This window comes from Telmatherina bonti, assembly GCF_933228915.1.
Source record: "Telmatherina bonti genome assembly, chromosome: 17".
Classification (NCBI taxonomy): Eukaryota; Metazoa; Chordata; class Actinopteri; order Atheriniformes; family Telmatherinidae; genus Telmatherina; species Telmatherina bonti.
The window spans coordinates 14281296-14303691 of NC_136615.1; the positions used below are offsets into that span (position 1 = coordinate 14281296).

The following is a 22396-nucleotide window of genomic DNA, read 5'->3' on the forward strand; positions in this document are numbered from 1 at the left end:
CAAATGATCCAAATTCAAATCAGGGATGTGACTTTTTATGATTCAGACATCTTTTCAGAAATACAAAGTTGCCTTCAAAAGATTTTACAATAACATGGTGAAGAAACAAAAGCAGATTTTGAGGTCCCGTAGATTCAGCCAATCAGCCAGTTTGATTATGTTCCTACTAAAATATGTGTTAGGTACAGAAAAGAATATGATCATTTCCTTATTTGAGCTCATTTTAAACAACAAATAGCTTTTCCCACACTGATAATGTCAGCTAATCACTGCTAAACTAACCTCTGTGAGTTGTGTGAAAATGTGACAAGCCTATAAGTGAAATGAAATTATGTAAAAAGGCCATCTTTCACAACAACTTCAGTCTCTCTCTCTCTCTCACACACACACACACACACACACACACACACACACACACACACACACACACAGAGTCTCCTACAGATTTGACAGCAGGTTTATTCATACAGACAAATAGCTCTAGCACTGGACATTGTTCAAGTTTATATTCAAGTTCTTTGCAGTGCGTAGTCTACTTAAAACAAACAAAAACACAGTGAGTAATACACATTTATCACAAGTCATACTTGAGTATTACTTTATAGTAAAACACCTACTCAGTGGTGCAAACACCGTTGCAGTCTTTGGAATTAGTCACAAAACAAGCATTATGTAACCAACAAGGCAGTGCTATGTTTTAACAGGCAGAAACATATAAACTGTAAACAATTTAAAAAAATGTATGAAGTGTATGGGTGTATGAAGACAAGATTGGTCCGTTTGTGTTGATTTATTTGAGTCATTTACATTCAGAGTGAAAGCAAGACGCCATGGCTCGTTCAACACAAATCTGTCAGGAAGCTTCCTTTACTGTGTGCTGTAGTTGTCATTATATTGGGTATAAAATAGAAACTAAAGCTGGCAATGATGATCACCAAGCAAATCGTGACGTAGAGCGAGCAAATGTTCAACCAAGAGGAGCAGGAGCTTCTGAGTGCTTTGCCAAAGTTTGCAAGATGATCAACAGTATGGATTATTGAACTTTTCCATCAAAACAGCATTTAAAAAGCAGCAAGGCCACTACTGACAATGCAACACTGCTTTTTTTCCCCCCCTCCAAACTGTAGTTAAAGCTGCATCACTTACAGATTTGACCATGAGCATTACATTAATGTACAATATTGTTCCCATTATGATGTTCTGGAGGCTTCCTGTTGGCAGCAAACTGCTTTAATAATTACATCTTCTCACAAACTATGAACGAAGCTACTCAATCGTAAAGACCAGATTAGGTAAAAATAGTGGAGAAAATATTTATATGAAAGTACAACAAGTGTAGTTCCTTATCCTTAAAACTTAATCTATAATTGTCGAATGGGGCCATGGTTGGCTTCCCTTATTCGCACCACTGGTACATTTTATGCACACTAACCACATAAATCTGTAGGTTTCTGACGCCATTCTAATTGTATTTACTGTTGGCATTTTTGGCAGTTAATTAGTGTTAAAGCTGCAGAAATGCAAATCATCTTGCTGCTGTCAATGATGCTTAAAGTGCTGCAGAGAGAGGACATCTGAAGTTATGTCCCTGCTCTCATGCAAACATGCCACACAGTTCCAAAGTCATGTTTGCATTGAAGGGCATTGTTGGTAACCAGTGTAACTACCACAATCACATGTAAAAGCTGCTACCTGCCACTCGCATGAAAACATCTAATCGCTGTTAACATTGACATGTTTTGTATCTTTGAATAAAACACTACTCCTCTCATGTTTTATGTATTAATTACTGTAACTTGTGGCATTGCAAATAAGGCCAAGTAATACAGCGTAGCCCTTTATAAAATGACAGTCAGAGCTTTTAGGAGCATTCACTGAATCTGAAAAAAAATATATTATTCAAAAAGTGCCACAAATACAATTTGTTTGTTTTTTCTATTGAAAAAACTTTACAATATTTAGCATATATGGTGACTTTTAATATTTAGAATATCAAATGCCACTTTGACCCACTCTGAAAACAACTGTTAAGCACAGCCCTGTGCTACAAGCTTGCAGGCTGAACGAAGAAAGGTGCATGCAGTATCGCAGCTCTAAATTATACAGGCAGATTACAGTTTAAAGAAAAGCATTGTGCAGAATAATTTTACAACTCAAGGCACAGGTACTAAGAAAGCTCAAAGCTTTGGCATAAACTATGTCAATTTAGTTTTGTCCTAATTTGTTTTATATCCAGAGTGATATTTGGCTACCCACGCTTAGAAACATTCAGTTATACTGAAAAGGACCTTGTACGTTAGCAGTTAAATGCATTAAATCTGAAACAAAACAGACCATATGTATGAGCTGAAACCAATAGCTGGGGATACAATGAGAAAACTGAGCTCTTTTTTACTTTAAACGTTTGTTTCACTGTTGGTCCTCCCAAAATTTAGGCAACGCTGACATCTTCTTATACATGAAAGATTTAAATGCAGAAAAAGAGCGTAATGTTGGTTTTAGGATGTCAGTCCTTAAAGGTTCCAAGAGGGGTGTTTAAACTCTATTTTGTAGCGTGTTGCCCACTTAGCATAAATGGCTTTCTCAGTGATGAAGCGGTGACCTCCACGTTGGGTGTTTTCATGGACCTTGTACATCCTGCACTCAGTGACTCGGTTTTGCTCATAATAGTGGTAAGGAACAGCACTGCGATTGGCTCGGCTGTAAAGAAAACACCAGATGTTAAGGTGTGTGTGTATAAATATATATATATATATATATATATATATATATATATATATATATATATATATATATATATATATATATATATATACACATATATATATATATTATGCTTATACAGGAGTGTGGAGCCTGAATATAAACCAGAAATGTCTCACCTGCAATAGTTGTTGTCAATCATTCCATAAACACTGATGCTCTCACACATATCTATAGCAAGGATCATTGTGAAGAATCCAGTGCTGAGAAATGCTCCTGTCTTCATCCTGTAAGAGAGATCCCAGACATTTCATTAAGATCAATATCAAATTGTTCAAATAAATCCCAAAAAATTGCATGTGTTATAAGCTCTGCATTACAACACATTTATTGTGTGCTTAATGGTATCAGGAAAACAGCAACTACAATGTGCAAGATGTGTATTATTACACACTTTTACAAAGTAAACATATGAATTCAAACATGATGCTATTATGCAGTTTGTTTCTTGTTTCTGAACTTCATGTTTATTTTTGGTATTTACTTTGATGGTGGCGATAATCAAAGGAAACTCACAATGGAAAATACAGTTATTGCGGCATAATCTATTTAGCAAAATTAGCTGCACAAAAATGCACATAAGCATTAAAAAAAAATCCTTTTGTAGGTGATTGGACCTGTGCTCATTCCTCATTCCTGCTCAACTGAATTGTCTTTGAGCAGGAGGAACCGGTTTTAATCCTCATAAATATTACAGTGATGATGCAACACCTAGTATCTTCCTGCCATCCAAACACCTAGCCAGCTAGTCTATTGCCATAAATTGGACGGCTTCTAAGCCGAGACCTCAAGCTTTTCTTTTTTACTTTACTTTCCTGTGATATTCCACTGTCCTTCCAAGAGATGTATCCTATTCATCCTCTAATGGATGATCATCTGGCCCAGAATCATCAACACCTTCTACGGTATGAGGAGGCTAAACGTTGGCCTCTTGCTAATGGTACCCTACATCTCAGCTTCTCTTTTGAGATGGATATCTTGTGGGAAATATAATGGATTCTCATGGCTACACTGCTGAAGGAAAAGATCAGGCTCTCATCCTGACAGGATAATATGGAGACTGGCAGTCGCCATAGTATTACAAATTTCAATTACAGGTTTTGAGGGCAGAGTATTGTCCTGGAATCAATGTAGCTGCTTACTTAGGTTCCGTGTTGCACCCTGGCCCTACTCCACATCATGCTTTCTGTTTGTCTGCTTTTCTATTCAGCCATTTCACTGCATATAAAAAATCAATTAATACTTTTTATTTAACAAGCCGACATCAAAATTACCTGTTTTTGCCAGTTTCATTCTGAAACACACCGTCACAGTACTGAATCTTGTCTATGGTCACAGCATATATTTTTGCTTTCGGATACTTCATTGCCATCTTTAGGAGAAGGTTGAAGATGTGTCCTTTCCCATCTTGTCTCATGTTTCTCTCAGGACCCCAGAACACATATGTTGTGTCTGCCGTCAGCTGGAAGTAATACTTCTCATTTTTAACCAACAGGGGGACACTGGTGTGAGACACAACCCGAACAGTGGTCCGGCTCCCAACATCTTTCTCGTACCCTCGAGTGGGTGCGTTGTTCATTCGGATCACACATCCAGTTGTGTCTATCTCTTCTCCAGCTTTAGCTCCAAGCATCTGGCCAGAGCTGGAGACCAAGGCACACTGGTTACAGTGGATGTTCAAAAACTGTTAGGGGAAAAACAATTAGCCAGTTTTAGTTATTGTACATTAATTACACCATTATATCTATTTTATATCCTCAAAGTGAGATACTAATATGTCTGATGATGAATTAAACCTGCAAATTTGATTTTGATATATTTCAACTGAGTAAAAAGCAAAGCGTGTCTGCTTTACTTACTAACCAATTAAAAACAGCACTAATTTATAAAACAAACTTCACTGCAAAACTATATGTGAATTGATTTGATTTTATAATAATAGTAGCAATAGTCTGAAATAATATGCATGTAATTCTACAGCACAGCACAAGACAATATTGGAGGTGCACAGTATTGATAAAGCGCATGTCTGTTTCCATCGTCATGGATCCACAACTCTTTTGTGATCCTGACATGGCTCCTGGATCTAACCTGGTCCGTTTTACTAGGGCTGATCCTCATGTAGCCCTTCAGCTCCGAGACTTGTGCATTAGATGATCCATCGTTCCTTGTGATCACAAGTGCAAACCAAACCAGCGGTGGAAGGCTCAGGATGAGCAGGCACAACCAGCGTCGGAGCAACTACATGGGCCGCAACAGGAGAGTCAGGCACATCCAGGCTTTCATTCATCTGGCAAACAAGTGAACATATTGCAACAAATACCTTGAGTCATTCTTACCAGCGCTTTCATATCAAAACTTTTGGAGAAGCCCAACTCCGCAGAAACTTCTTTATTTTCATATCTCCAACCGGTTAACATGCGGCAATGGCAGAAAGAGACAAAGGTCCAACCCTCGAGTCATGAAGATTTTAAATCAATATCCTATGGTTATAACTATGGTTTTTTTTTATCACCTAGCAGACCGGAGAGCCATTATTACTGTCTATTCCTACATGTTTCAGTAAACTATTCCGAGTCTGCTCAGCTGTCTGTCATTCCCGCACCATTGTTGACACAGTAGCCTAAACACTGGCTTTAACAGTTTGCCTCATAGACGGTTTGCCTCCATAACAGGATATCCGGTTCACCCTTTCACACCAAACTCGACTGGTGCCTTTCCCATATTTTCCAAAGATCTCCACTAACAAAGACATCTTAGAACTGTCTGTAAACACTCCTAAGTTATGTAAAATTTAGCTTAACTTAGGTTAACTTTTTTGTTTAATCAATTTGGGTTAATGCAGTAATTTCAGTGTCATGGATGTGATATGACTCCCTATTGACCAGCTTTGTAGGCATTTGTGTAGTTAACTTGCAAATATTTAACAGCATTTACACATAGTATAAATACTACAATAATCTAACATGGTAATAACATGTTATACATGTTAAACTCTGAATCTTGTCCCTCTCCATCATCATCATCTTACACTATCACAGGCTGATACTTATCCTCTCCATCCATTTCCTCACTTGAAAACTAATCTGATCTGAATTTTTCTCCATTATGTGGCATAGAATCCTCTCTGCTTCAAGTTTTTCTCCTACAAAAATGTGCCGTCATCAAATACACAAAAATACTCCTGGTGTTTACTACAGTTGACATTCATTAAATGGTGATTATTTTAAAACAGGAATAACTAAATTTATTCTCAGATGTAAATAATGTGTTATTTATATATATATATATATATATATATATATATATATATATATATATATATATATATATATATATATATATATATATATATATATATATATATATTGGTGGAACCAATAATTGTTGGGACAGGCTCCAGTTTCCCCACAAACCTTCATTAAACTAATAGGTTAACAAAATGAATGAATAAAGTAGAAATAGAAGTAATCATCATCGTCAGCAGTAGCAGCATCAATCTTCATGCCAGACACATCGGTCCATATCAGCAATTTAAAAACAAAAATAAAAACAAAAACAAAAAAAACAAAACATCATAATTATAACAGACAAAACTCTTAATACTATTAATAAAAACATTGAGCAAACAACAACTCAGCAAAAGAAATGTGCGTGAAAGTATTAATACATACGTTAATAGTTTATACTGATGTTGAATATAGGAAGGTGATTGTGCTATTATTCTGAAAGATAGCTTCTGTAACCGGAAGTAGCTACCTTATTATGGGGTTGATGTTTTCATAGACTTCCATGGGCGTTTCGCACAGTAAATGATGCGTTCAATTGCAGTTCATAAAATTGTAATTCCAACATATGTAGACGAATTAGTACTTTAAACTGAAATAATTGTGTAAATTCTTTGTTTATCATGGTGCATAAATGCAGCCGTTGAGTGGCATTTTTGGTAACCATGTGACAAGTGAATTAAGATCCCCTGACAAAGATGTACCTAAACCAGGGCCCGAAACAATATTTATTTGACCAAATCTGCTTTTACTATTTTGGTTTGGTTTGGGTGGGGGGTAACTTGATCTAACAATTCCAAGTAATTACTTTAAATTTCTGGTGATTTGCCTTTTAAAATATTGTGAAGGTTTCTGGAACTTTTAGCAGAGGTTACCAGTGCCAGTTTGGGGCGGGGTGTTGAATCTAAAATCTAGCTAAAATGAGCTGATTGGATCTTTTACAAGCATTGAAGCCCTCTTTTACTGTCATCCGATTGGCCAAATAAATTACCCTCTCTTTACTACTTCTCCAATTGGCTAGAGGGTGTGTCGGTATGCTTTCACTCCCAAAGTACGGACCGCCCCGACACAACCTACTGTGCTGCTTTCACTGACAGTGACACAGGAATGTCCTTCTCTGACGTCTTGGATGCTGAGGGTTTCTACCTTGGTGAGGGATTATGTTATTAGTTGTGCGTTCGGTGAGCTGTACACTGATCCGCTGCTGACGCCTATGAGGTGTCATTTCAAAGCTCCACAGTCAATGTCCGACTGACCGCATGATGCTGTGATGTGAACTGACAAGTCGTGCTGGTCTAGGCTAGCTAAAAGAGCTAGCTTGCGTTAGCGTGCTCGGCTATGTGGTCTGTTGGCTTGTGCTGATTTTGGCCTCTTTTTAACCTGGTTTTTAAAGACTTAGCTAAGACTTGATGTGGATTTTACGCAACGATTTAAGAAATGATGGCAGGGTTGATTTCTAACTGCCTCCTGGCTAAGCTAACAGCCTAGCTTTCTTTTCACTGCACATTCAAATTTCTCTCAGCTAGCTGTTTCTCTATCATCAATTCATTTTCCCCCCTCTCCTTTTAGTTGAATTGGAACACCACAATACTTTATTCACACGTAACTCATTGCGAACAGTTAGGCTTGAAAGACAAGGTACAGGCCAGATAGTATAAACAACACCTGCTGTTTGACAAATGGTGTAGGTGCAAGGCAGGCTGATGCTCTTGTCTATCAGCAGTGTGGAAGTATTTGGCTGCATGTCAAGTCACTGGGCTGTTTAACAGTTAATGAGAGCTTGATTTACTCAAGTTTATTTATCCTCAGGGCTGTCCCAAAGTGAAGAACAATGCTGTGTAAACAATGAGTGAGGATGGAAAAATCTTGCAGGAGGGAAGGAAGCACATTTCGCTCTGAAACATGTAATTCATAAAGCTCCTTTTGACGTCGTCTTAAAGCAATTATTGTTAGGTTGTGCAAAAACATTTTATTAAAATGCTTGAATACCTGCAGTGTTTCCATTTAAACGTGAAAACCTTGAGTCATTCCTTATTTTGTTACACATTGCAGTGATTTATTGAATCACATGCAACCATCACTTCACAACATTTGTAAGAACTGGTTTTCAGTCCAGTTCTTGTTTAATTTTTTTTTTTCCAAAGCTGCCTGATCTCCCCGTGTCTCTTCCTTGGATTAGGTTCTTTACAGCCATCCATCAGTGTCAATTATTTCTGATCAGACTTAATCAGAAATAATGCATTTATTTTTATTTAAACAGATCAATTTAAGGTTGTGAAGCATCTCTCAGGTCCTGTGTCAGGTCTTTATATTTTTAAAAAAAAATTATTTTCATAAAAGCATCATTGTAAACTGTAAAGTGTTAATTTACATTTTAGTCTTGACACTTGCACTGGTTAACCCCTTGAGTTTGGCTTCTTTTGTTTCCTTGAATAGGTAGGTAATGGGTAAGTGTAAAGTGGCTAAACAAATCCCTGAACGTGGTCAGGCAGTGCTGGACAGAATGTGAGTAGAACAAATAGGCAATGACCAAAACACTGTTTTTGTCAGACATCATTTAAAAGAATACCCCTGAAAAATGGTTTCCTTGGATTCAAAATATCAAGAAGTGAAATGCTGCGCAGCACTTTTGCACAGAAACATGCATGGCTTGAGACTGCCACAGGGATCATTTCAGTCTTTTAAAATGACTTTTATTCTTCATAGAGCCTTTTGTCATGAACTGAAAAGCATTTTTTTTTTTTTTCAAATACCAATGTTTTCAGGCTATTTTGACTTAGAAGTTACTTACTTTCACCTAAAACTTTGATTCATTTGATGTGAACATTTGATTCACTCTAAAAAACCAAATGCCAGGCGGATTGTAATATGAATTGCAATTGTATTATTTGTGTTAAAATCCAAACATTTTTACATTTTCTCTATTTTAATGTTGTGGCAGATGGTCCGGCCAGGTTCATTTGTGGTCCAAGTGTGAAGCAGCTGCTGTGGAGGAGTATCACGGCTGCATTCTAATAATTGAAATTCTTTTATCTGTTGCAGGGTCCTGCATTAAGTCCAAGTTCAAGAGTCGATGTCAAGAAGTGTTTATCAGCAAGCCGCGTGTTGGCTGATCTGAGACCAGAAAGGACATTTTATTTGGGGTGAATGTGAGGGAAGTTTGCAGAGATCTAGCCTGGAGGCCTTTTCATTCCGGAGATGTCACTGAAACAAGCAGACGGGATGTCCATCGCCCAGGCTTTAGCCATGACCGTAGCAGAGATACCGGTCTTTCTCTATTCCACATTTGGGCAGGTGAGATGGCTACAATCAGTTACATATAGATGCCTTTTCAATGATGGATCACATTCAGTAACATCCTCCCTGTCCCGTGTTCTGTTTTCAGTCCATATTTTCTCAGCTAAAGCTTTCCCCAAGCCTAAAGAAGGTGCTGTTTGCTACAGCACTCGGCAGTGTTGCGCTAGCTCTCACTGCTCATCAGCTCAAAAGGCGAGGCAGAAAAAGGAAACAGTTAACACAATCGAAGGAGGGCCAGAAAACAGTCGGGATACCTGAGGCGCTCTTGAAGACAGGAAGACCGTCGTCGTTAAAGAAAGGTTTGCATAACTGAAAGCTGGGACTGTTGAAATTAAGACTTTGTTTCATGAGTTAAAGTGTCTTTCATCCTGGTTTTCTTTTTTATTTTACGTTAGGTCCACTCAGTGGTCGACAGGTCATGAGTCCCAGCTCTCGGAGCAATGACACCATGAGTGGAATTTCCTCCCTGGCTCCCAGTAAACACTCAAGTTCCTCACACAGTTTGGCCTCTGTTAGTTTCATCTGATAAGGCTTCTTTCTTCTTCAGTTTTTTTGCTACACTTCATACCTTTTATATTTCCATTCATACTCCTCATATTGTAACTTTTGCTACGTGTGTGCATATGTTTCTGCGATAGACACGAGTCCCAAGTTCCCCAAATCAATCAGCTAATCCATCTACCCCCTGGGAGACGGAGCCTGTGGCTGAAGAGGCTGGGGCAATAGAGGATGCAAATGCAGAAAATCTCTATTTAATTGGTAAGTTCCCACAGCTGCTTGTTTTTCATGGTAATGTGTAATCCTTGGGATGTAAAGAATATTTACTTTCCTGAAGTACTTTTGCATCTGTGAAAACAGCAGATTGTTCAACAAAACAGTTATAAAGTCAACATAAAGATGGTTAAATAGCTTTTTTTATATTAGTTGAATGAATTGGAAAATGTTACTTTGAAGGTGGTGGCAGCGTGGACTGTCTGATTTTTGCAAGCACTTCCAAAACCCAAGTAAAATAAAAAGGGAAACAATTTAGAAAATTACAAATAATTTATTTTTCTTTAAACAAAAAATAAAATAAAGGTGTCTCATTATATATTTGTTCCAGTTAACAAAAACAAACAAAATGCCTGAAAGTGGTAAAAAAAAAAAAAAAAATTTCCTCCTGTCTCACACCACCTAACTCTAATTTCCAACAAAAAAAAACATAAATTACCTGTCTTCCCTCACTGTTCTCACACTCATCAAAAATCATCTGTATAATATAACCTAATATACAAAAATATAATTTAAAAAAATTAACTTACATAACAGCCATTCTTCATAAAAGTAAAAAAATACCACATAAATGGCCTCTACACCATTTCTATAGGATCTCTTCTACCTTCTTCTTGAAACTCCTGTCTGGTAAAGGATCCCTTCCTGAAAGGCTCAGTATGCTGATTGTTCAGTAGTGATGGAATATAAAACAGCTGCTTATTTGCTCATTGACCAAACTAGGCAATAAGCAGACAGGATCCAAATATGCGTCATAGTACATCATTTGTACAAAGTGTAAAAGTGTAAGAAGAAGAGAATGGACTGCAACAAAGTGAAAATGGCTATCTTTATTTATCACTTAATTAATGTTTTTAGTTGTTTTATTAACCAGCATTCAGTTAAAGAGACAGTATTCAGGGAATGATGTTTTTCGGGGAATGTGGGTGGGTGTGGGGGGTTCTTTGTTCTATGTCCTTGTGTGTGTGTGTGTGTGTGTGTGTGTGTGTGTGTGTGTGTGTGTGTGTGTGTGTGTGTGTGTGTGAGTGTGTGGAAAGAGATTGTGTCTGTTATTTTAAATGCCTTTTTATCCACTGTTTGTTTTAATCTTTATGACTTGATTTTTCTCCTGTAAAGCACTTTGTGTTGCCCGTGGCATGAAAAGTGCTCAAGAAATAAAGTTTGATTTGATTTGATTTGATCTTCTGAAGGAAGGGAAGTTTCCATTTTATTTTGAGCTCTAGGTAACTTGGTACAGATTTTATTGCTTAGTTAAGCTCTATAATGCACTAAAGGTAGGAGAAACCTCCAAAAGTATGTGTTTTTCTTAAAGAAACCCATAAAGCTTATTTTTTACCTAAAAGTCACTTGTATGTCATTTTGATTTTTTCCACAACTAAATAGTAATTTCCCTTCAGAGATTTATAAAGTATTTATTTAAATGCTTGTTTAGGCTGCACTGTCCTTTGCTTTTCCCTTTAGGAATGGAGCTGTTTGAGGAAGCGCTACGAAAATGGGAACAAGCTCTGAACATTCGTCATCACACCTACTCGACCTCCAGTAACAACAGCCTTGCTCTGCAGGGGGCAGCGTGTGGAGAATCCCCCACGGTAAATATCAAAGCATCACCACCGTGCTTGAAACTCAGGTGCATCGTTGGATTATTTCAGAATAAAATGTTGATCTGTCCTGCTTTATAATGTAGGCAAATTTCATCCACTTTACCTGCACTGTGTTTAGTTTTGTTTACAACAGACTTAGTATCATTTCTGTGATGTGCCAAATGAACTTTTATAACATATGAAACTCACTTTTTGTCTGTTTTTATGCAATTTCCCTTTTGGTTTCAGGCTGAAGCTCGTAATAAGGTGTTTGCTGAGAAGTTAGAGACACTACTGCACAGGGCGTACCACCTACAAGAGGATTTTGGCAGCACTATCTCAACAGACAGCGTTTTGGCAGACTTTGGTAAGATATCAGGGAGAAGAATGAGAATTCCTCTCTCACAGTTTATCAAGAGCTAATGTATAATAAACAGTTACCTCACGACACTGACATGATTGACAGGGCTTGGAAGAGTTTAGTTCTCCATTAAAAGCATAAAGTTTGCGTTCTCCCTTACCAGCGAGTGAAGGAACCCTTATCTTGCCTCAACTGGAGAGTTTCCACAGACTGCAAGACGATGACGCGACTACTGTTACCTCTGATGACTCCTTCTTTTCAGCTGCAGAGGTGAGTTCCTCTCCTGTGCTCTCTAAAAGCTGCCTGAGACACAGCTGTTGCAGTCATTTGCATAAAGTGCATGTATGCAACTGAGTCTTGATAACCTTGAAATGCATTCACATCTGCTGCTTTTCCATATATAGTATGCCTGCACTGGTATGCTGAGGTATGTGTTTTTATATGCGCAGCTGTTTGATAACATGACTCTAGAAGAGGTCTATCAGCCAATGAAGCCAGCAGCTCTTTATGAAGAAGCTCTGTCTCTTGTCCAGGATGGTAGAGTGAACTATCGGTCTTTGAGGTAACTATAAAGTTTATTTCCATTTAAATATTTGTAAACTGAACCAAAAAGTCCTTGTTTTTTTTTTTTATTTATTGTTGTGTTGAATGAGTATCCATCAGGGTCAAATAGGTGCATGTCGTAACAAATCCACAGAGAAATATAATCCAAGTGTGTTGTGTAGCTTAGGACAGGGGGCAGCTATTTTCAGTACAAAATCGTTAAATAGCTTGTTTAGTTGCAGCTGATAAATACAGTTAACTGCTGCCTGTGGAGCAATTTAGCAATGAATGTTCATTAGGAGTTCATCGAGATCAAAAACACATTTAAAAAGTGTAAATGTACTTCTGTTTGCCTGCAGGGCAGAAGCTTCTCTCCAAATGAATGTTAATGTTTGGCTAATCAATGATTGTTTCTTATTATATGCTATTTAAATTCATAGTTTATGTTTGTAATTATTAAAGGTTATAGCATGCTGCCCCCTAGTGGTTAAAAACTGAACTTGTTCTCCTTCCAGTAGTCATTTCTTAAAATAAAACTAATTTAATTTCTTTCTTTTTTTTTCTTTTTTTTTTCCTACCATTTGCAGGACTGAATTACTTGAATGTTATGGTGACCAAGATTTCCTTGCCAAACTTCACTGTGTGAGACAAGCATTCCAGGTTTGTTTCAGCTCACAGGACTTTCCTGTAGATTATCTTTTTTATGATCAAATTGTCAGTCATTTTCAATTATTTGAAATTTACTTTCTGTGTTATAAATTCAGATTTGTCTCCTCCCACTGCTGGATTAACATTTTGCAAGCTACATCTCAGTATAAACAAATGTCATCACGGCATCACCTGGCAAATGGTCAAAAAGCACTACTGAATAGCTAGATTTGGCAGTCTGTCAGATTACAAACAAGCCTGAACTGGTTCGCTTTCACAGACCCATAGTTCTTTCAACATGGCCTCTGAAGCAGGTGAAATAACTGCTTTTTAGTCTATTCCAGACATTCATTCATGATTGTCAGGTTGTCAACTTTGAACTTTAAAAAGGGTGAAGATCATATGACAGATCCTGAATCTTGCAGTGATGGCTAGTGAGTGGTGATTATAAAAGAAAATATGTTTATATTTTTTGGTAATTCAGGTGTAAACCAGTTATCAAGACTGCACATATTGTTACTTCTTTAATTTAAACAGTACATGTAATAATCGTAATCATCAGTATAAGAAACATATAGTTTCTTGTAACTCACCACCAGATAATTTGACTTCTTTTACCTCAGTAAAATCCAAACAAAAGCTGTTTTAGTCAGGACACATAAATCATGATGTACAGTACCTTATATCTTCAAAAGAAAACTATGATGCTGTGAGTCTTTGTCTCTACAATTTTGATTATCTTATTTTATTCCTCAGGCTCTGACAAACTTTTTTCTTTTCTAAATTTAAAGTTACCTATCACACATTACATCTGGACAATGACTCAGCTGGAGTTAAAGGAAGCAGCTGAGGATGATGTGGTGTCATGTTATCAACAGAACTGACTATGGTTTTGATGCATATCAAAGACTACATTTGAACATAAATGAACATTTAAAGCTGGGGTAGGTCATGTTGGGGAGCTAGCAAGATGTGACCGTAGCGCCCCGTCTTGGCTTCTCCCTCTCTGGTTTTGCTCCTTGCGTGATTCAAGGCTTTTTCCTTATCTCAGCCAAGGAGGTTATGTTTTATCTGTGTTTATCTGTCTGTTTTTGTTCAAGATAACTTAAAAAGTTATAGATGGAGTTTATTGAAATTTTTAGGAGTTGTTGGAAATGTGAAAAAGAAGAACTGATTTATTTTTGGTGGTGATCTGGATCACCGTTTGGATCCAGAATTTTTTTTTTTTAAAGGCGTTGGCGGAGATTTGCCCTCTCCGAGTGCTTTTCTAGTAGGGGTGGGAAAATCAAATCGAAAAATCGAAAATCGGGATTTTTTTGCTTGACAATTTTTAAATGGGTTTTTTTTGTTAAAAAAAAATAGTTTTGTCCAAATAAATAAAAATAATCCGTTATAAATTTTTGTCATTTTTATTGTTTTTATTGATCTTTTTACTTGTCTTCTTGGGATTTATAGCAGCAGAATGATGGTCTGGCTACTGTGTTGTTTTTCCTAATTGAAATCAAGAAAAATTACATACAAAAAAAGTTTTATACATTTATTTTGCTTTTAATCTACAAAAATGAGCAATATCGAAGAATTGTGAGAATCGCAATTTAAATCGAAAAAATCGTAATCAAACCGGGACAAAAGCATATTGTCACAGCCCTATTTTCTAGTTCACAGCTTTTTCCACCAACAATTTCTCCTTCTCAGCTGTTTAGCAGGAGGAGGCATTTACAGTAGACTGAGGGGTCTAACTACATTTCTTATTGTTCATGATTACAAAATGTACGGACTACTATCAAGACAAGGATCCACTTCACCTTGAGTAAAAAAAAAAAATGTTTCTGAGCAACATTACCTACCCCAGCTTTAAAAGACATGTTGAAATAAGTAAAATTATTATTGAAAACTGTTTTTAATACAAAGGTAAAACCTGTGTTTGTCCAGTTCCTGTTGTTAGATGAAACTCATCGCACATTTTTCATGGAGACTGGGAAACAGATGATAGCTGGACTAATGGTTAAAGCAAACAAGGTAAAATGGAAAAATGGGTTCTGCTGTTGATTGATAAACTCACATTTGAACAATTCTAACTATTTAATCGATTGATTACTTTTAGAGTCCCAAAGCTTTCCTTGAGAGTTACGAAGACATGCTGCTATACACTCAGAGAGAGGAAACATGGCCCATTACAAAGATGGAGCTGGAGGGCCGAGGGGTGAGGGTCTTTTCATTCAGATCATGCCATCAACCATGTTTGTATGTTTGCTTTTCTTTTTACCTGCAACCATAACTGCATCAAGGTGTGTCTATCAGATCTAACTTGTGCTGCTGGCAGTTTTTCTGTTTTTCAGCCTAACCTTCTTTTTCATATCAGATCTTTTTGTATTCAGTGCTGTGACTGGAAACAGGATAAACCAGTCTCATGTACACTTGTTATAATTAAACTGAAGTTGCTGTCTTTTAATGGAAATACTTTATCATCCTAATGGCATTTGAATTTCCAAAACTTGACATCTGCTGATTGATTGTTTATTTTTATTTTATTTAACCTTTATTTAAAAAGGTCAAATCAATTGAGAACAACTTATCATTTACAATGATGACCTGCAAGATCACAAAGCTGTGATCATGGATATGTCCGATAGGCATAAATATGACAAGTTAGTCATGTCAGTAGTCATGGGAAACCTAGTTTTGTTTGTGTAGTTGCCTTTTTTCTTTTCTATTGTACTCTATTGTATTCTACTCTGTTCTACAGTCATTTGGCAGACGCTTTTCCCCAAAGCGACTTACATGTGATCAGTAAATTAGTTGACTATTGCAGGGTTTTTGCAAATGGCTGCATATCCTGATGTATTGCCACCATGGTGTTGATCAGTCGTATTGTGTGAAAGCTTTGTTAGGATCTGTCCCAACAAGTTTTTCTGTGCATGCACACACGCAAGCAAAACAGGTCGACTCTGAAAAGCCTCCATTGCTTTGCAGCTTATCCTGTGATCCTGTGGTTTCTGCAGGTGGTGTGTATGAACTTTTTTGACATCGTGTTGGACTTTATTCTGATGGACGCATTTGAAGACCTGGAGAGCCCCCCCTCCTCTGTGGTAGCTGTGTTAAGGAATCGCTGGCTCTCTGACAGCTTTAAAGAGACGGTTAATTATAAACACACACACACACACAGACACCATCGATTTACCAATTTGAAATAATTTCTATAATAACAGAGTTGTGTTTCTATGCTAGGCTCTGGCTACTGCTTGCTGGTCTGTCTTGAAAGCAAAAAGGCGGCTTCTTATGGTGAGTTTGTGCCTGTTTTAAAAGTTCACTGCTTCTTGTTGTTTTGTTTCTGGTGTATTTAAAAATGAGTGCTTATTAAAACTGCCCTCCCACAGGTTCCAGATGGATTTATATCACACTTCTACGCCATATCAGAACATGTAAGCCCAGTCTTAGCTTTTGGGTTTTTGGGACCCAGACAGCATCTGAGTGAAGTCTGCACAATTTTCAAGGTGAGAGCCTAAACACGTTTGGAAAGCAAGTTTGTAGAGGGGGTTATGTTTAAAAGAGATGGATCACAGATTTGAATTCAGATCATTTTAAAAACAATTCACCTACTACTCTCAATTTATGTAATGTATTTTGTTGACAGAAAATGCATTAAAACTTAATTTAAGCTCTGGGACTTAAATTAAATCTGAAGCTGTACTCTAAATATTTTTCACTGAGAATAATTGAAGTTTGCATGTCTGTGCTCAATATCACTTTTGCAAAATTAGCTACATATATTTAGAAAATCCAAAGAACTTAAAGGATATTTTCATATGTATAAAAAATGTACATTTTTCTAAGTTAGTAAGGGATGACCCAGTTCAATTTGTATAATAAAGAAGTTATAAATAGTCTTAATTACTCTACAGATGTCATGCTGCCTTAAAAAACTGGAAACTCTATGGAGCACTGAGATGGTAACACCAGCCATATAGTTACATTCACCTCTGCTTGATTTTAAGGTGTATTTTGAGATCCAGAGTAGGATGTGTTTGGGTTAAAAAGCAGGTTAGAGACAACTAATCAGGATATTGGAACCTCTGCCACTAGAGCCTTGGACATTTTTTTTTATCTTAAGTTCAGGTTTGTATTGACAGAAATACAAAATAGTATTCACAGCTATGTTTTATTGATGTAGAAGCGCAAATTACCCTTTTGTGTTTTTATTATTTTCAAATCACAAAATAACTTTTTTTGAGGATTTTATCATATTGTACCACAATATGGACCAGAATGGCTAAAAAACAAACCAAACTGTCAGTTGTTGGAGCTTTCCCTACATGTTTGGAAGGAGATGGTGAAGTGAAAGTTGTTCAGCTTTACCTCCAGATACAAATAAATTCAACACATTGGATCCTTTATCAGTTTGTAACTGGCTTATTAAAGTGATTTACTAGTTTATTCAATGTGTGGCGCTTTGCAAACTCCCATTTTAAAATGCATTAACATGCACAGGCTTCAGCTCTCTGCTGGTAATGCTGCAGCCTTTATTGTTAGGTTTTAAAGTCTCAAAATTCATCTCAATGTACTTAAAGCATTCACATGCATCTACTCCAAAGCAGCAGGAGACATTATGTGTAAGCAGTTTTCATAAGGTTATCAGTAGTAGTTATGAGTTATTTTTATATTTTAAGTAGGCATGCATTATGTTATGTAATCATTTTTATCATTCTCTCATTCTACCTGCAGCAACAAATCGTGCAGTACCTTAAGGATATGTTTGATCACGACAAGGTCCGCTTCACCACGGCTCACTGTTTGGCTGAGGACATCCTGAAACTTTCTCATCGCAGGAGCGAGATCTTATTGGGTTATCTAGGAATCGATAGCATTTTAGACCTCAATGGTGCCCTGCCCAGAGACACAGAATGCTCCTCAGTGACCAGCTAGGGTCACGAAGGGCTGACAACTGGGAACAGAAGAAATGGCAACCCAACACTTAATCCCTCTTTGTGTCGAGACTGGACCGAATCCTGCTTCTGTGGTACACTGAGAACCAGCATTACTCATTAATCTGTACTCATTAAACCAAACTACTGTAACAGGATATAGTTCACCGTATCTGTAGTGTCACCACTCCTTATTCTAATGAGGGATACTATTTGGATCACGTGATTCAACTTCTTCCTGCGTTGCTGCTCTGTTGCATTTCCAGAAAGCTGGCTATCACCACAGACGTGTAAGGACTTGTCTGCCTTGTTGGGTGACATGGATACTTGTTAAAAACACAGCTGACAAACACACTTCCCACACATGAGGACTGTGCTGTCTGCATAAACACTCCGCATGGACCAAGTCTCCTCTGAGAGATGTTCTCATCACCGATGGGATGGAGCTTAATATCATAATCTTCACTCGTATGGGAAAAGAGACTGAGTCAGTATTGTGCACTTCTGCATTTTATATTAAAAGTGGAAGGATATTAGTGAAAACATGACAATTCCCTACAGTTCTCGAGACCCTTGGTCATCTCAAGACTTTAAATGCGGTGGTTTTGCTGTTTTCATGTCCTTAAACCTTGTTCAATTTCCAGGTTGTCACTTTAGATAAAGCAGGCTGAGAGGTGACATCTAAAGGCTCATTTGTAATATTTGTGTTGAATGCAATCAAAAATATAGAGGTCTATGTATCCCAGAAGGCACTTTTTTTTTCTTGAAATGACAATAATCTCTGTTTGATATCACATTACAGAACAATAATCCCAGTTTTAAAGATTTAACAGAAAACAGATCGTGTTACACTTTGATTTCTTTTTGCGAGTAATACGAGACATATAATCAGTACTAGATTCTTCAGCGGCATTTTAAAACTTGCATGTTAAATCATTATTAGGTTTAATTAGCTTGAATTGTTTTCAGATGTAGTTCTCAAATGTATGACTGAATGCGCTTTAAATGAGATTATGAATGAATGCCGGCAAAAGTATCCAACCAAAACTAGTATCAAGATGCAAGTATTTGTGTCTTCTGTTTGTTGGCCTGTTCATGGCTTTCTGGATGGATATGATTAGCCATCTGTATGGTTCCTGTAATAACCAGTCAAATCAAACCTTCAGCCTCTTGGGCTAGCTTTTTTTTTTTTTTTTTTTTTTAAACTGATTGGAAACATATTCGCCATTTTGTCTGTTTTGAAAGCAATCTGTGTGTCTCTAAGATTACCTCCGAATCCACCCAGCATATTTAAAAAGATGAGGTGACCTGTAAATGTAACGGTGCCATCTGGTAGTCTTATTCAGGATATTCAGGACTGAAGAACAGGGCATTGTACAGTTAGACTGTAACTTATATAAGTGCACTGACTATAACCTCTAAGCGCTCTCCATGTGATTTCTTGGAGCATAGAGACACTGAAGGGGCACAAAGATGCCAAGTTCATGTGAAGTTTCTTCTGTAGTCTTATAGAAAACATCACTGCTCAGCCAGGTGTAGTTTGTGCTTAAGAAACAATGCTGTACTAAATGATCTCCTTTATTATGATACTAAATGATATATTTATAATAGATTGCACTGGAGGTACACAGTATAGGTGCTTGTGGTTTCCAGTGGGTGTGGGGGACACATTTCTCATCTTTTTAGTTTTTTTTTTTTGTCAGTAATTTATCATAAAAAAAAAAAGATTAACAGCTTTATGAACATAACCTTCACAGGCATGTGTTTTGTGGCAATTATAATGCAAATCCTGCAGACCTCAAAGATGTTTTTAGCTTGCCGAATCGTACTGATTGTGCAGAAACATCAGTATTGTTGGCTTTGTTGAAGCTGTAATGGAGCATCTGCAGAGAATGATTTGGCTACTTGTTTTAATCGGTGTGCAGCTTTGTGTTTTAAGCATTTTGCACTTTAGCAGAAAGATGTAAGAATGTCTATCCAGTCTTTTTAATAATCAGTTGGAGAATTAAGATTTGCAAAACATTAAATTATATATGATGACACACAACAGATTTATTTTTAATTAGCTTATGAATATTGTACAGTGAAGAAATGATATTTCCGATGAAACCGTACTATAGAAATAGTCAGTTATTTCTTTGATCATAAGGTTTTGATAAAGTGTTTTTCCTGAAATGATTTAGCTTCTCCGCATTTAGCAGTGTGTGGTCTGATCCCTGATGAGTTGCTTTAAAAAAAACAAAAAACAAAAACTTTCTCCCTTGGTTTAATGTTATTGTAGAGTATCAATAATATATCAAGGAGGTAAACAGGAAATAGGGGAAAAAAATGCTTCTATTAGATGGAGATGAATCCACTTTTTTCCCCTCTGTTTGCATGTTAAGAGTGTAGATTTTCTAAAATACATTGGTAATAACGTGTAGATGCAGGTTTAGCCCGGGCTGCTGGTTATTTTAAAAATGCTAATTGGAAATCTCAAATTTACGCACAAACTCTTATTTAGTCCATAATTTCAATAATTGCAGCGTTTGATGAGGAATTCAGATGGCCAAATTGTGGAAAGATTTTTCTGTTTTTCACAAATGTACATTACAAGTGTCCTACTCATGCCTTTTGTCTTTTCTATTGTGATACTGCAATGACAGCACAATCTGTATATTAATTTACATTCTCCATATTAAATGTTATTTTTGGTTATTAAAATCCTGTTTGTTCTGCTTTGTCCTTGCTGATGACATCTTATGTGCATTATGAAGCCTGATTCCTGCAGGAACACAAAATACAACAACTATTTGTGCACTGCAGTGAACTAAATTTACTAAATTAAAAGGGCTTACTTGGTCTGTAAACAAAGTGGAAGAGAAGGAAGATGTTGTGAGATGTTGGTTGGTGACAATTGTCTAGCAGATGGTAGAGACAGTACAGTGTTTTATTGTTAAACTGAAATTACATGTGTGCTGACATACTCTTTGAACGCCACATGGCAGGGCACCTTTGATTCTAGGATTTGCAGTTTGTCTTTATATTAATTTATAATATATATTTAAAAAAAAAAAAAAAAAAAAAAAAAAAAATATATATATATATATATATATATATATATATATATATATTATTATTATTTAGTGGTATTTTTCATGATTAGATTTTATTTTGATCCACACTTGCAATTTCACAATTTTTTGTGGCATTCCATATTTTAATGCACTTCTTGAAGCTACACTGTAATAATCCATGTAGGCCTGTCATATTGTTAGATGTTTGTCACACAAAATGTTATGAGTTTAAAAAAAAAAAGAATGTAAATAAAAAACATTATTTAAAAGAAAAAACTTAATAAAAAATATAACAATTATTGAAATGTGAGACATTTGTTGAAGTCGGGCTGCTTGCTGGGAATTTGCACTTTATTCTGTGACTATGCAACCTTCAGATTACCCATTGCATCCTTTTTTCTGTGTACATATTGGTTTTTGCAGATTGCAGTTTGTGACACTAAAAGTTTCTGTTCCCACTGCTGCATCTTCACTGGATCTCAATGTGTCCTGGACATGCCACTGAGATTGCCACATTCATTTTTAGGTGAAATGTCAATTTCAGAACAGTTGCATCATCTTACAAAAAACACTCATTGCAACTTCTCATTTCTAATTAAATTAACATGCGGAAGGTCAATAACATGACTAGATATTTATGTAATAAATAAATAAAGGGAGTAATATGAAAGACTAATGTGAGGAATTAATTAAAGAACATTTCTGAACAATCCTTAAAAAAAATCCTTGTATGAGAGGAAATCAAGGACCAGAAATTCAATTCAATTCAACTTTTTTCTCTACTGGAAATTACAGCTTGTGTTCAGACAAACATGAAATTATTCTCTTGGCCTGAGCTCAATTAAGATGAGCTGAAGCAATGAAAAAAATGGATCATTATGGGTTAGTATTTAGTAATAATGGCCTTGCGTAATAAAACACTCATCTAATATAGTAACTACAGACAACATAACAGACGTAAGCATCTGTGCAAGCCGAGCATCTAACCCAAAAGCTGCACCTTACTGCACATTCATGTAGCTGTTTGCTTGGCTGTAGTTTTGCATGCTGAGGTAAATAAAGGGTGAAATCAGGCCTATGGTGGGAGCACACTTCGTAGTGTGATTCACTTTGCCAAACCAGTTCAGCAATTTTCTTTTTAGGCATTTCAGTGTGAACAAACAAACTT

General features: G+C 36.6%; 2 protein-coding genes across 2 annotated transcripts; one reads left to right on the forward strand and one right to left on the reverse strand.

The window, feature by feature from the left end:
- Nucleotides 1-710: 710 nt before the first annotated feature.
- On the reverse strand, nucleotides 711-5398 carry st6galnac4 (ST6 (alpha-N-acetyl-neuraminyl-2,3-beta-galactosyl-1,3)-N-acetylgalactosaminide alpha-2,6-sialyltransferase 4). Its single transcript, XM_079256893.1, has 5 exons — nucleotides 5103-5398; nucleotides 4855-5004; nucleotides 4038-4447; nucleotides 2883-2990; nucleotides 711-2700 (listed from the first exon to the last, which is right to left on the reverse strand). The coding sequence occupies exons 1-5, from the start codon at nucleotides 5181-5183 to the stop codon at nucleotides 2514-2516; spliced, it is 936 nt and encodes a 311-aa protein (XP_079113019.1). The 5' UTR covers nucleotides 5184-5398; the 3' UTR covers nucleotides 711-2513.
- Nucleotides 5399-7140: 1742 nt separating this feature from the next.
- miga2 (mitoguardin 2) lies at nucleotides 7141-19659 on the forward strand. The gene is made up of 16 exons (XM_079256492.1): nucleotides 7141-7200; nucleotides 9093-9344; nucleotides 9436-9646; nucleotides 9743-9858; nucleotides 9986-10106; nucleotides 11580-11707; nucleotides 11948-12065; nucleotides 12223-12329; nucleotides 12509-12621; nucleotides 13190-13262; nucleotides 15183-15269; nucleotides 15355-15453; nucleotides 16253-16387; nucleotides 16479-16532; nucleotides 16628-16744; nucleotides 17973-19659. Exons 2-16 carry the CDS (start codon nucleotides 9249-9251, stop codon nucleotides 18171-18173), a joined length of 1776 nt encoding a protein of 591 aa, XP_079112618.1. The 5' UTR covers nucleotides 7141-7200; nucleotides 9093-9248; the 3' UTR covers nucleotides 18174-19659.
- Nucleotides 19660-22396: the final 2737 nt, after the last annotated feature.